General features: G+C 37.6%; 1 protein-coding gene across 1 annotated transcript in view; it reads right to left on the reverse strand.

Annotated features, from left to right (window-relative positions):
• Positions 1-15,093, reverse strand: part of MSH2 (mutS homolog 2) — an 81,101-nt gene that overhangs the window by 57,972 nt on the left and 8,036 nt on the right. Inside the window, exons 2-6 of the mRNA XM_078444435.2 lie at positions 11,467-11,621; positions 7,603-7,881; positions 6,436-6,582; positions 4,067-4,216; positions 2,309-2,442 (exon numbers count right to left, since the gene is read on the reverse strand). Of these exons, the coding sequence (XP_078300561.2) occupies positions 2,309-2,442; positions 4,067-4,216; positions 6,436-6,582; positions 7,603-7,881; positions 11,467-11,621 (865 nt within the window). The remainder of the gene's footprint in view (positions 1-2,308; positions 2,443-4,066; positions 4,217-6,435; positions 6,583-7,602; positions 7,882-11,466; positions 11,622-15,093) is intronic.

Consider the following 15,093-nt stretch of genomic DNA (forward strand, 5'->3'; position numbering starts at 1 on the left):
GCATTTTCAATAAAATACCAGCACATCCACAAACCACTAACCTCCTGAGTTATTTTTATTGTAACGCTCTTTGAATCCACAGGATTAACACTCAGTTTGGTAATTATTTACAGGGTATCTTATACCGATCAACTATTTTATGTATGTCTGGCAATGTCCCAAATAGTCAAAAGATCATTATGCTTTTGTATATCATCAGCATTCAGTAGGTATTCAACAAATTCTTGAATGACTTGACATCGTAGCCATAAAAAAATTGAATCTTTTACCCATTCTGGCAGTGTCACTTAATTTGCCAAATGGAAAACATTAGGTACAAAGTAAGGCCATTAGAAATAACCTAATTATTGGGACATCTGGGTGGCCCAGTCAGTTGAGCATCCAGCTCTTGATTTCATCTCAAGTCATGATCCCAGGGTCATGGGATCAGCCCTGCCATCAGGCTCTGTGCTGTGTGGAGCCTGCTTGAGATTCTCTCCCTCCCTCTGCCAATTTCCCCTGCTGACTCTCTCTAAAAAAATAAAAATAAATGCATTTAAAAAAAGAACTTAATTATGGAGAAAGGTAAAATAAAGTACATCTTGTCAATAAAATATTGTGTACTTAGTAAAAACTAAAAATGTTGATTGAATGAGGGGTGTCTGGGTGGCTCAGTCAGTTAAGCAACCAAGTCTTGGTTTTGGCTCAGGTTGATCTCACAGTTCACAAGATATAGCCCAGTACTGTGCGATGCACTGACAGTATGAGCCTGCTTCGGATTCTCTCTCTGCCCCTCCCCCACTCACACTCTCTCCTCTCTCAGAGTAAATAAATAAACTTCAAAAAAAAAAAAAAATGTTGAATGAGAAGATAAAACAGCAACAGTAAAAAATGCTTATGAAAATTGACATATAAGTGGGAAAAATTGGGGCACATAACTATATTAAGATTTACAACTATGTTTAAAAAAAAAAGATTAATATAAGGGTGCATCATCTAAAACGACTCCATTTAGGGGTGCCTGGGTGGCTCAGTTGGTTAAGTATCTGACTTCAGCTCAGATCATGATCTCGTGGTTTGTGAGTTCGAGCCTCACGTCGGACTCTAGGCTGATAGCTCCAAGCCTGGAGCCTGCTTCACATTCAGTGTTTCCCTCTCTCTCTAGCCCCGCCCCCCTCGTGCTCTGTCTCTCTCAAAAAATAAACATTTAAAAAAAAAAGTCATTTAAAATGTCTCCATTTATATAAAGTTCAAAAAACAGGCAAAACGAATTAATCTATGATGTTAGAAGGACAGTGATTACTTTGAAGTGAGGAGGGGTAGTAACTAGCAGGAGATTCCAGGAGAGTCACTAGGATGCTACTTATGTTGTTTCTTGATTTGACTGTTGTTACACTGATGTGTTCACTTTGTGAAAATCCACCAAGCTGCAACACTTAGCATTTATACTCTTATGTATACTTCTTTTAAAGTCTCATAACCCATATATAAAACAAAAGATAAAAATAAAATATACCCAAATGTTAATCATATTCAAGTAGCAGAATTATAGAACCTTTCATTTTTTCAATTAAAGTGACTTTCTGAAATATATGTTTAGGTTGCCTTAAAACCCTTTCCAAAATAATTAAGAGGAAGTGCTTCCTATGTGCTACACCCCCATCAAAGCACTTTATATATACTAAATTATCCAATCTTCATAACAACCCTACAAAATAGGTGTGTCATTACTGTCATTTTAAAAGGGAAGAAACTGCAACACAGAGGTTGAGTAACTGTCCCAAGATAACACAGCTAATAAGTGCTAGAGACGTAACTTGCACCAAGGTACTCACGCTCCTAAGTTTATGTTCTGAAACATTATCCATCCATCTCTCTGATAAAACTTTACTTTTTTATAGTGAAAAAAAAATTATTAATAAAATCAGTTATCAAATCAATCTAAATCATTACTACTCTTATCACTATGTAGCTAGCTCTCTGTGCAGTCACATGCAAAAATACAGGAGCAAATTTGCATATTAGAGTAAATGGCATAATCCTATGGAGTAATTAGAAGTTACCCAAAGCGGGGCGCCTGGGTGGCGCAGTCGGTTAAGCGTCCGACTTCAGCCAGGTCACGATCTCGCGGTCCGTGAGTTCGAGCCCCGCGTCAGGCTCTGGGCTGATGGCTCGGAGCCTGGAGCCTGTTTCCGATTCTGTGTCTCCCTCTCTCTCTGCCCCTCCCCCATTCATGCTCTGTCTCTCTCTGTCCCAAAACTAAATAAAAAACGTTGGAAAAAAAAAAGAAGTTACCCAAAGCTTACAGAAGTGTACATTAGTAATATACCTCTCTTCTATTCTGTTCTTATCCATGAGAGGCTGCTTAATCCACTGGTTAACCAGTCTTTGTCCTTGAGGGGTTTTGCATTTATTTAGCAATGCAGCCAGAGACTGAGAGCCAGTGGTATCTTCAACAGAACCCTAGTAAACAAAAAACAAAAAAGAATAGCATGCTCATTAGTGAAAACTTTACTGTGCTACGAAAAATAATTAAATAATTTTGGGAACAAGAACACTTATATTCTTCAGATATTAAATGAGAAATTTGCACAGAAGTTCCTCTTCCTCAGCCGGCTTACTGTCAGGCTGGGTGTCAGTCTATACTACAGCACCTGAGTATTTTGAATCCACATGGTCAAAGTGGAGGCTTCAAGATGCCATCTCACATTTAGCCTATTTCCATTCTTTTATGATGTCCAAAGTGTGGTGACCCATTATGTCATCCTAACTCCTCTCTGGGGAACTGGGACTAATGGCCAGACCAAGCCCATTAAAGTCTTGAGTAAAGCAAACCAGTGATCAATTGCACATGAGAGGCCCCCAGTTGTGTGAAAGTGTAGCCTGTGTCTCATGGTGCTTTAGAATGTGTGCATGTGTGTATAAATGCATGATACATACTCATATGTATTGCTATGGCCATATGTTGAAGGCCAACATAATTGGTAGACAGAGTCCATTAGAGGAAATGAAACAGTTGTTTTGGTGGCTATTAAAGTAAGATGTGCTGGAGCGCCTGGGTGGCTCAGTCAGTTGGACATCTGACTCTGGGTTTCAGCTCAGGTCACGAGCTCATGGTTCGTGAGTTTGAGCCCCATATCAGGCTCTGCGCTGCCAGTGTAGAGCCTGTTTGGGATTCCCTCTCTCCTCCTCCCCGTTTGTGTATGTTCTCCCTCTCTCTCAAAATAAATAAACTTAATAAAAAGGTTTCTGGGGAGCGCCTGGGGGGCTCAGTCAGTTAAGCGTGCAACTCTTGGTTTAGGTTCAAGTCATGATCTCAGTTAGAACCCCACATCAGGCTCTGCACAGTGTGGAGCCTGCTTGGGATTCTCACCCCCCCAACCCCCGCCCCTATCCAATTCAAGCTCTCTTGCCTCTCTCTTTCAAAATAATCTTTAAAAAAAAATTTTTTTTAATTTATTTAAGTAAAATGTGTATAAAATAATTTTTTCTTAAAACATAAAGCTCCTCGGGGCGCCTGAGTGGCTCAGTCGGTTGGGCAACCGACTTCGGCTCAGGTCATGATCTCACAGTCCGTGAGTTCGAGCCCCACGTCGGGCTCTGTGCTGACAGCTCAGAGCCTGGAGCCTGTTTCAGATTCTGTGTCTCCCTCTCTCTCTGCCCCTCCCCTGTTCATGCTCTGTCTCTCTCTGTCTCAAAAATAAATAAAGGTAAAAAATTTAAAAAAAAATAAAAAAATAAAAAAATAAAAGCTCCTCTTCCTAAAATCAAACTTCCAACCTATTAATCTAGATTTTCTGCTGTGTATTTTCCCCCAAACCAAAATTACTTTGTAATTACTGTAGTTTTAGACATAAAACTTCCTAAAATTAATTTTTTAAGAACTGCTATTAATATAATCAAATTATTCATAAAGCCAGGACACATACTATTTATATAGCTTGCACCTAGAAAAATATAGTAATTTAAAGCTGCATGTTTAAGTATAATATTTCAAAATATTTAAGTTCCTTAATAATATTCCTCAGCATAGAATAAAGGAAACATTTTTTAAGCATTAAGTTTTTTAAGACATGTTATTTTTTACCTGGAAAAGGTTAAGGGCTCTGACTGCTGCAATATCCAACCTCATGTACTGACTGAAGTCAAAAGTAGTCAGTTCAAACTGTCCAAAGTTTGAATCATCTGATAAGAGTTCTAAAAACTTGATTACTGCAGACAATGATGAAGCTGCAACCTAAGATTAAGAATTAAAAAAAAAAAATTTTAATTAAAGATTCTAGGGGTGCAGCTGGTTGAGTGTCCCAACTTCGGCTCAGGTTATGATCTCACAGTTTGTGGATTTGAGCCCCGCACCGGGCTCTGTGCTGACAGCTTAGAGCCTGGAGCCTGCTTTGGATTCTGTCTCCCTCACTCTCTAGAGTATATATAAAAACATATATAAACAAATCCTAGAGGTATTTAGAAAACAAATGGCAAAATGAAAATAAATTCTGAACACTATCATTTTCCTTTGTGTTCCTTCTCAATCCAAACCAAGAAAATCAGACAAAGTTTAAATAAATCTCTTAAGGTTAAAAAATTAGTTTTAGAAAGTGAAAATTTACTGTTAGAATAGTATTATTTATAATAGCCAAAAGTAGAAATGACTCAAATGCCTATCAAGAGTAAAATGAATGAAGTTTGGCATGTTCACCCCTATGGAATACTACACAACCAAAGATATAAGCACAATCAACCGTGACACATGACAATATGGGTAAAACTTACAAACAATACTGAACAAAAGAAACCAGGCACAAAAGAATATAAACCATATGATTCCACTAATGTAAACTACAAAAAAAGGCCAAACTAGTCTATGCTAGCAGAGGTAAGAACGATGGTTACCCTTGGGGTAATGACTGAAAGTAAGCCTAAAAAAGGTCTGAGGTCCTGATACTCTATTCTGCTTCACGGGTGCTGGTTATCTGGGGATCTGCAATTCATGAAAATTCAGTTATATACTTAGGATATATGCACTTTCCTACATGTATATTTAAATAATAAAAAATTTAAATAATCTGTTATTATTGTAACATAAGTAGTTCAGGACATCAAACCAACAGCCCAACGACAAATCCTACATATTAAAATATACTTGATACTAGACTTGTGAAATGTACCTGCTTTCCCTAACTGAAAACTGTCATCTACCTGTCCTTGACAAACTCCAGCACGGCACTTCCTGCAGTGTCATCAGGAAGTACAGATAAAAACTTTTTGTAGCCCTAAAAGCTTCTTCACATTTTCAAGAGGTAAGTTTCTAATACCAGTATTACTGCTCATACATACTGGCTTTTGATTATGTTACACACACAAGAAGTAAAAGAATTACGGAGTTTATAGGAATTAAACTATTACATGATAAGCAATAACCACAAAATCATGACAGTCATAACAGTCCCGGTTCATTCTAGTTTGAAATCTACTTTGGGAATTCTAAGTTTAACAGCTTGTCCTGTCTTTTTAAGTATACAACAGAATTTTCCATGTTACTTATCAGTGACCCACAAATATCCTGTCAAGAGTTTCCAATATTTTACCATAAAAATACATCTCAAGCCACACCGACCTCGAAAATTTGAACAAAGAAACACATCAACCACTGAAAATCCCATAAAAGTTATATTGTTCCCATATTCATTTCTACCACTACACATAATCTGCCAATTTTTTAGCCAAACTCTTTAAATGTAGTATTTATTATGCATTATGTGCTATATATATATATACTTTCACTCTTATTCCTGATCTCCCCAACAATCCTTTAAGACCTATTATGTATTTAACAAATAATGAAACTGCCTCTCAGAAAGATAAAGTAATTGAGGCCTCTGGGTGGCTCAGTTGATTAGGCATCAGCTCAGGTCATGATCTCATGGTTCATGGGTTTGAGCCACATGTCAGGCTCTGTGCTGACAGCTCAGAGCCTGGAGCCTGCTTCCGATTCTGTGTCTCCCTCTCTCTCTGCCCCACTCCTGCTTATGTTCTGTCTCTGTCTCTCAAAAATGAATAAACATTTAAAAAATTAAAAAAAAAAGAAAGATGAAGTAATTTATTAAAGACTCTACAACTTATACATTATAAAGCTCTGAAAGGTCTTTTTCCCCCCTACAACCACTATGCTATCTCATCCACTTAAGTGACATTAATCAGGCTCTTTCCTGTGAAATCAATAAAACTCTTTCTTGCTCCAAGGATATATGTTGTGTAAATATAATGCAATTATATTTAAGGTTATGTTTCAGTTTTTCTAGTCATTTCCTCAAGTTTTTCAAAAGTTTAATCACAGTAAAAATAAGCTTAATTAATATCAGTGATTCACAGTTTACACTTTGGAGAGATATGAAAGAAGTAGCTTTCCAAAAGCCATGATTATAATTTAAGAGTAAATTCACATTATAATCCACATACCTGATTCTCCATTTCTGGCAAGACAGCACTATTCATCTGCTCTCCCTTTTTGCCTTTCAACAACCGGTTGAGGTCCTGATAAATATCTTTTGTAAAAAAGTCACCTCTTTTTCTTTCTGTGATCAGAATTCCTCCTCTCTGAATAACCTATTTTACAAAAAATAATTTAAATTACTTTGAGGAAAATAAAAAAAGAAATGAGAAAAAATCATATCACTGACAAGTATAGTAAGAACAACTTAAATTATTGACCCACATTAAGTTTCTACACAATGTGCAAGACACTGGGAAGACATACATACTAACACATATTTTTAAAATCTATAAACTAAGTTTTCATGTAATTTAAAAGTATGTTCATATAAAGGTTTTTAAAAATAGCACCCCCACCCCAAAAATAGTCCCAATAGTAAAAACCTCTTAACAGAATAATACTTGTGGAAAGTTGTTTAGATACTATCTGTGCTAACAATGCCCATTATATACTTCCTATTTCCCAAGCAGTTCTTATGGTATCTGAAGCCCACAAAAAGAAAAGAATCCTTCAAGGACACAATATCCCTTAAATACCTAAATAAATCATATACTTACACAAACAGTATAATCAAACAGTATAATCAGAATTTTTTAAAAAGACTCAATGAAATAAGAGGCTAAAGGTCTCACTTAAACTATCTTAAACTGAAGATCTGCATCTTATTTATTTGATAAATCCATGCTAAATACAGTAATAAATTGGTTTTTTTAAGTGGACCTCAATCACCTCCCCTCACAACTGTGAAAGCATTCCTTTCATCAGCTGTGATCCCTTCAAGATGGCATTCTGTTACTCTTTCAGGGAGGGAGGGAGGGAGGAAGGGAGGAAGGGAGGGAGGGAGGGAGGGAGGGAGGGAAGGAGGGAAGGAGGGAAGGAGGGAGGGAGGGAGGGAGGGAGGGAGGGAGGAAGGATCTGAAGTAAAACAAGAAACAACTTGTTCTACAATCCTCTTAAATATACAAAGTTTCTGTGAAAGATAAACATCAAGATAATCCTCAATATAAAACATTACTGTAATTAAATACAAAAAAAAATGACTTTTAAATTATTTTTTTCCTTAAATAAAATAGCATGTTAATTAGAACCTTTCCTAGGCTTAGGTTCTCCATCACTAGACTTGATTCCCTTACCTGTCTCAGCTTTCCCATGTCTCCAGCAGTCTCTCCTCCTGGTAAAACACATTCCTTTGGTCCAATCTGAATTAGAAGAGCCTCCAGATTGGAGAACTGATCGTTATCAGGGAACTCACAAAGTCCTAGCTTCCTCTGTATGGAGTCAACATACCCAACACCGACCTGTCTTTGGCCATCAACTGTAGATATTTTAACACCCACAACACCAATGGAAGCTGACATATCGTTGTTACCAAAGAGAATGTCTTCAAACTGAGAAAGATTACCTGGAGAAGCCTTAACAAAAATAAACAAAAATTTGAAGAATTGTTGAATGCACTTAAAAAATTTCATAGCAAACAAGAGTTACCCCCCAAAATTGTTCCTAACAATATATTCCAATTACTATTGGAAAAAAAAATTGCTTATAACAATATATTCCAATTACTATTACCTTATTTTCTATAAAGTATCCTCCCTAGTTTTCCAATTATTTTCAGGACACTTGGGCAAAAAAGATTTTCAGTTTGAAATCTGACAGCTGGAGGGGCGCCTAAGTCATTCAGTCAGTTAGGCATCCAACTCTTAATCTCTGCTCAGGTCTTAAGCTCAGGGTTTTGAGTTCAAGCCCCACATTGGGCTCTGCACCAGGTATGAAGCCTACTTGAAATTTGGCAGCTGGATTTATACACACACCAATAATTAAGATATCCAAATTGATAATCCTGTCAATTGTAAGCTTAAATTTCTACATCCTGCCAAAATGCCTACCTACTGGTGGCACATTGTATTTTCTCTGACTAGCTATACCACATAGGAGAGCAGTATTATTAGCTACAAATACTGACCTTGGAAAGTTAATTCTCTATCAATATATTTATCTGTAAAATGTAGAGACTGTTCTACATCAGTCATTTCAAAATAAAGGATCCTTGGCCTATTTTCAATATTTCAAAAAGATTAGAAATCTCTCTGTAGGACTGCACAAGTCAACTAAAGGGTCAAGTTTCTTCACTTTTGTGTCAAGCCAGTGGGTGACACTACATATTTCAACCTGATCAGAAGCTGATAGGAAACTGTTAACATGAGGCATTTTCTGAGACAACTGACCACCCATGGTATGAAACAGGAGAGTCACCAAGAGTCCAATGACCACGGTGACAACCAAACTTAAGGAACCAATAGCCATCAATAGTTCAATAGTTCTTTTTTTTTTTTTTTTAAACATTTATTCATTTTTGAGAGACAGAGAGCACGAGCAGAAGAGGGGCAGAGAGAAAGGGAGACACAGGATCTGAAGCAGGCTCCACGCTCTGAGCTGTCAGCACAGAGCCTGATGTGGGGCTCAAAGTCACGAACCATGAGATCAGGACCTGAGCCGAAGCCGGACACTTAACCAACTGAGCCACTCTGGTGCCCCAACAGTTCTTGAAGGACTTTAGCATCATAATCATGATAATCATTGATTTTTCCATAAAATGACTCTAAATATCCTGTAACTATGGATTGTTGATTAAAATCTGGATCAAAAATGAAAAGGAAGGGGATGCCTGGGTGGCTCAGTTGGTTGAACATTTGACTCTTGATTTTGGCTTAGGTCATGATCACAAGGTCAAGATCAAGCCCCATATCGGGAGCCATGCTGAGTGTGGAGACTGCTTGGGATTCTTTCTCTATCTCTGCCCCCTCCCCTGCTAGCACTCTCTCTCCCTCACTCTCTAAAAAAAAATCAATTAAAAAAAATGAAATGGAGGGCTGGGTGCCTGGCTAGCTCAGTGAGTAGAGCATGTGATTCTTGATTTTGGGGTTGTGGTTTGAGCCCCATATTGGGTGTAGAGATTACTTAAAAATAAAATGTTTAAATTTTTTAAAAATGAAATGGAAAAACAGTGTTATCTTGCATTCAAATTTTAAAAGCACTGATTCAATTGCAAATGTAAACATCATATTTTTACATACATTTTTCAGATTTGCACATACAGGTTACAAAGCACACCTTTAAACTTTCAAAAGGGAATAGTAGCTAATAAAATTGGGTTCTTAAGGGTCCTTCAACATAAGACTGTTAATCTGTGAACTAGATTGTATCCAAGATCCTTTCCCACTCTGTACATACCATTGAGAACATGGGAAAGAAATCAATCATAAGAGACCAACTACTTTAAATATCACTAATATTTACAATAGAATCAAAAAGCTAAAAAATGTCTGGGGCAACGGAGTGGTTCAGTCGGTTAGGCATCCGACCTCAGCTCAGGTCATGATCTCACAGTCCGTAGGTTCGAGCCCTGCGTCGAGCTCTGTGCTGACAGCTCAGAGCCTGGAGCCTGCTTCAGATTCTGTGTCTCCCTCTCTCTGCCCCTCCCCTGCTCATGTTCTGTCGCTCTCTGTCTCAAAAATAAATAAAAACATTTAGAAAAAAATGTTTTTAAAGCTAAAAAATGTCATGATAAATCAGTTTTTGCAGTTTTAGATCTGAACTTCTTAAAATGTCAGGATTAAGATACCACCTTTTTAACCTGATAGACATATATTTGAAAAAATTTCCCCCTGACTTAAAAGGTAGGAGTTAAAGTGAATTCATCTTGAAGGATTCTGACAGGACACAGAGTGAGGTATGATAGGATGATAATCATGGTAATCTCTTAAATTTAGGATTCTACATTTTGGTGTTATTACTAATTGAGTTGTGTGAAAAATGAAAAAACATCACTTTGTGGTACCTCAATTTTCTACTAAAATCTTTCAAGACACAGACTAAAACTCTTAGTAAAAGCCCCACTTTTCTCAGTAAAACACCAATGAAAATTCCCAGAAAACTCCATAATGCAGAATGCTAAATTCTCCCAGATATAATCTTCAGTAAATACAGACATACCTACAAAGGCAGGTGGGGGAAGGAGGACACAGTATGGAACATAGATTGAATGTTATATTTGAGGTAGTACCAAGATCAGATGTTTAGATATTCTATTAAACCTCACAAGAAAAAACTCACAGGACTTTCAAGTTGGAAAACATCATTAAAAACCTTCTAATTTTACTGTTTATGGAGAAACAGATACAGGAGACAGTTGGGAAATACACCAAGGACACCCAGAGGGGCAGAGGAGAAAAGAAATGAAATATGCTGACTATAAGCCCAAAGCACTGTCTCCCTTACCACACATTTATTCCCTTTCAAGAATAAATTGTAACTCCCCAACAACATTTTAACCATTCATTTATTGCAGTATTTATTGAGAACCTACTCTGCAGGTTACAGAACCTACAGTTGAACAACCAAAAACAGGACCTTACAGAATGGCAATGAAGACAGTCATTATATAAAATAAAATAGTGCTATCTCCATGAAGGCACAGAAGCATGCATGTTAATAGTCCTTTCCAGGAAAAAAAAAAAAAGAAGAAAAAAAAAAAATAAGCCTTTCCAGGGACACCAAGAAATGATCATCATTAAACAAAGTCTCTGACTTACAAAAATTATAAACTTAATGGAAGAGAAAGGCACATACAAAGATACAAACATGTTACAGATGTGTAGGAGATATATGGGATACAGTAAATCTGGACGTTATTACTTTAAAAACAGTAAAATCAAATCTGTCTAATGCTGGCACTCAACTTTATGTAAAATCTATTTTATTATTTAGGTTTCAGGAATACTGACAAAGCTCAGAGTATTCATACTCATAATAACGATTTAGTGAATTTCAAAGTTGCTATTAAACTGTGATTTTAAAAACCACATGCTAAAGAATATTAGTTTCTCAAAGTATTTTATTATCACAACCTGGTTAAAATATTAAAGCACACAGAATTCCCTCACATCTTTATTTTTTCTACTCTTAAAAATAACCAAATTAAAAAGGAAGATAATTACCTTAAATGCCAAATACCAATCATTCTCCTTCGAGGCCTTATTTCCAGCTCTATTCTTATAAACTTCAACTCTATACTGACGAACTAGAAGAAGATCTTTTACAAAAGACTCAAAATTCATTTTACTAAGCACAACACTCTCCAGAGTCTTTGTTCCTAAAGAAAAATATTAAAAATACATGTTACAGATTTAAGGATTTAAAGTAGTAACACAATGGTTCCCCCAAGCCACATTCTTCTCTCAGTAATTCATTTCTTCAATAAACTGTTTATCAAGCCCTTATTACATATCTGAAGGACTTTGGTAGTTGAAGGGCATAAAATGAACAGATATGGCTCTTCTGCTTTCATGGAACCTACACATCAAAATAAAAAATTAAGAAAGATAAAAGAATAAGTAAATACATATATAGATAAACTTACTTGTCCTTTCTTATAATTAGTTTCTCAGAAGTCTGAATAGAGTTCTATAATTACATGGGGCGCCTGGGTGGCTCAGCTGGTTGAGCAGCCAATTCTTGGTTTGGGCTCAGATCGTGGTCTCATGGTTTGTGGGTTTGAGCCCCGCGTTGTGCTCTGTGTGCTGACAGTACAGAGCGTGCTTGGGATTCTCCTTCTGTGTCCCTCCCCCACTAGCTCTCTTTCTCTCAAAATAAATAAACATCAAAAAAAAAAAATGTCTTATAACTATATCGTATTTGTATGAAATTAAACTTTTCCGAAAAGGTCCATAAAAACAAATTAGTCATTATTCATTGCAAAATGTTCTAGGTAACACAGATCAAAACTCAAAGGTTCGAAAAAGTACAGCAAGGTGGGAATGCAAACTGGTGCAGTCATTCTGGAAAACAGTATGGTGGTTCCTCAAAAAATTAAGAATAGAACTACTCTTTGACCCAACAACTGCACTACTAGGTATTTATCCAAAGGATACAGGAATGCTAATTCAAAGGGGCACACACACCCCCAATGTTTATAGCAGCACTATCGACAATAGCCTAAGTATGGAAAAGAGCCCAAATGTCCATCAACTGATGAATGGACAAAGATAACGTGGTATACGTACACAATGGAGTATTACTCGGCAATCAAAAAGTAGGAAATCTTGACATTGGCAACAATGTGGATGGAAGTAGAGAGTTTTGCTAAGTGAAATAAGCCAGTCAGAGAAAGACAAAAATCATATGATTTCACTAATGTGTGGAATTTAAGATACAAAACGGATGAACATAAGAAAAGGGAGGCAAAAATAATACAAAAAACAGACAGGGAGACAAACCATAACAGACTCTTAAATACAGAGAACTGAGGGTTGCTTGAGGGGTATTGGGTGAGGGGATGGGCTAAATGGGCATTAAGGAGGACACTTGGGATGAGCACTGAGTGTTAGACGTAAGTGATGAATTACTAAATTCTATTCCTGAAATCATTATTACACTATTTTAACTAACTTGGTTTAAATTTTTAAAAAAGGAAAAAAAAGTACAGCAAAAAGGAGACTTCCCTTTCACACTGATCCCCTACACATAGAGTTTACCAGCCAAGTACCATCAGTTTATAAAATATATTTCCAGGGTGCCTGGGTGACTCAGTGGGTTAAGAGTTCAGTTTCAGCTCAGGTCATGATCTCATGGTTTATGTGTTTTGAGCCCCGCGTCAGGCTCTGTGCTGACAGCTCAAAGCCTAGAGCCTGCTTCAGATTCTGTGTCTCCCTCTGTCTGTGCCTCCCTGTTCACGCTGTCTCTCTCAAAAATAAACATTAAATTTTTTTTAATATATTTCCAAACACAGGCTATGCACACACAAACATTACTTTGTTCCTCTCTTACATCAATGGTTGCAAACTACAAACAGTGCTCTGTATCTTGGCTTTTTTTTTTAACCTAATATATTTTGGAGATTGTTCCATCAGTACATAATCAGCTTCTTTCTGTTTATAGCTACAAACATTCTAATGACTCTGAGGATGTACTATAATTTAGTCACTTACTGATGAACATATAGGTTGTTTCCAGTCTCTATTACAATGCTGCATGAATAATCTTGTACATGCTTCACTCTCCAATATGAGTACATCTGTAAGGTAAAGCCCCAAAACTGGATTTTATCAAAGAATACAGTGATTTTGATAAATATTGCCAGACTATTCCCTTTGGTTGGCTGTGTAAATTAACACTATCATCCATAAAGTATGAGTGCCTTTATTTCCCCTATCCAAGCAACACAGAGTTTTCAAACTTTCTGGTCTTCATCTCAGATTACTGGTTCTGAGCTAGGAATAATCTTGCTTCTCTAGCAGACATTTGCCAAAGCCTGAGGACATTTGGGTTGTCAACTGAGGGAGGGAGAACAGCAGAGTACTAATGGAATCGCATGGGTAAGGCAGGGGTGCTGTTAAACTTGCACAGGATACTGGGGCACCTGGGTGGCTCAGTTGGTTAGGCATCCAACCTCAGCTCAGGTCATGATCTCCCATGATCTGCACCGACAGATAAGAGCCTGGAGCCTGCTTCGGGTTCTGTGTCTCCCTCTCTCTCTCTCTCTCTGCCCCTCCCCTGTTCACACTCAGTCTCTCTCTCAAAAATAAAAATATCTTTAAAAAAATTTTAACATGCACAGGATAGCCCCTCACAACAATAATTACTCAGTCCAAAATATCAATAGTGCCAAGGTTAAGAACTCTTACTAGAAAACAGTGTCCCACCTTAGTTTTGATTTGCAATTGTCAATTTCTTACAAAATTAATAAAATCACTCACACCATCAAATTGAATAAAAATTCGATTTTCTTATAATAACAGGTAATACCAGTGATAATACCACTTAAAAGTATTTAAGAGGCCCCCTGGGTGGCTTAGTCAGTTGAGCATCCGATTCTTGATTCCAGCTCAGGTCAATATCCCAGAGGCCTGGGATCAAACCCTGCATTAAGCTCCACACTGAGCATGGAGCCTGCTTAAAATTCTCTCCCTCTGGGGCGTCTGGGTGACTCAGTCAGTTAAGCCTCCGACTTCAGCTCAGGTCACGATCTCACGGTCCGTGAGTTCGAGCCCCACGTCAGGCTCTGGGCTGATGGCTCAGAGCCTGGAGCCTGCTTCCGATTCTGTGTCTCCCTCTCTCTCTGCCCCTCCCCCGTTCATGCTCTGTCTCTCTCTGTCTCAAAAATGTTAAAAAAAAAAAAAAAATTAAAAAAAAAATTCTCTCCCTCTCCCTCTGCTCCCTCCCCTGCTCTCTCTCTCTCTCTCTCAAATAAAAACTAAAAAGTAAGTTAATTCAGAATAGGGATGCCTGGGTGGCTCAGTCAGTTGAGCATCCAACTCTTAATTTAGGTTCAGGTCATGATCTCACGGTTCATGAGTTCGAGCCCTGCATCTAGCACTCAGTTCTTAGCAGAGCCCACTTCAGATCTTCTGTACCTCCCCTCTCTGCCCCCCCCCCCCAACTTGTGCTGTCTCTCCCTCCCTCTCTCTCTTAAAAAAAAATATTTTTAAAAAATAATAGGGATGCATGGGTGGCTCAGTCAGTTAAGCATCCGACTTCTGCTCAGGTCATGATCTCACAGTTCCTGGGTTCAAGCCCCATGTTGGGCTCTGTGCTGACAGCTCAGAGTCTGGAGCCTGTTTCGGATT

This window comes from Panthera onca, chromosome A3 (assembly GCF_046562875.1).
Source record: "Panthera onca isolate mPanOnc1 chromosome A3, mPanOnc1 haplotype 2, whole genome shotgun sequence".
Lineage (NCBI taxonomy): Eukaryota > Metazoa > Chordata > Mammalia > Carnivora > Felidae > Panthera > Panthera onca.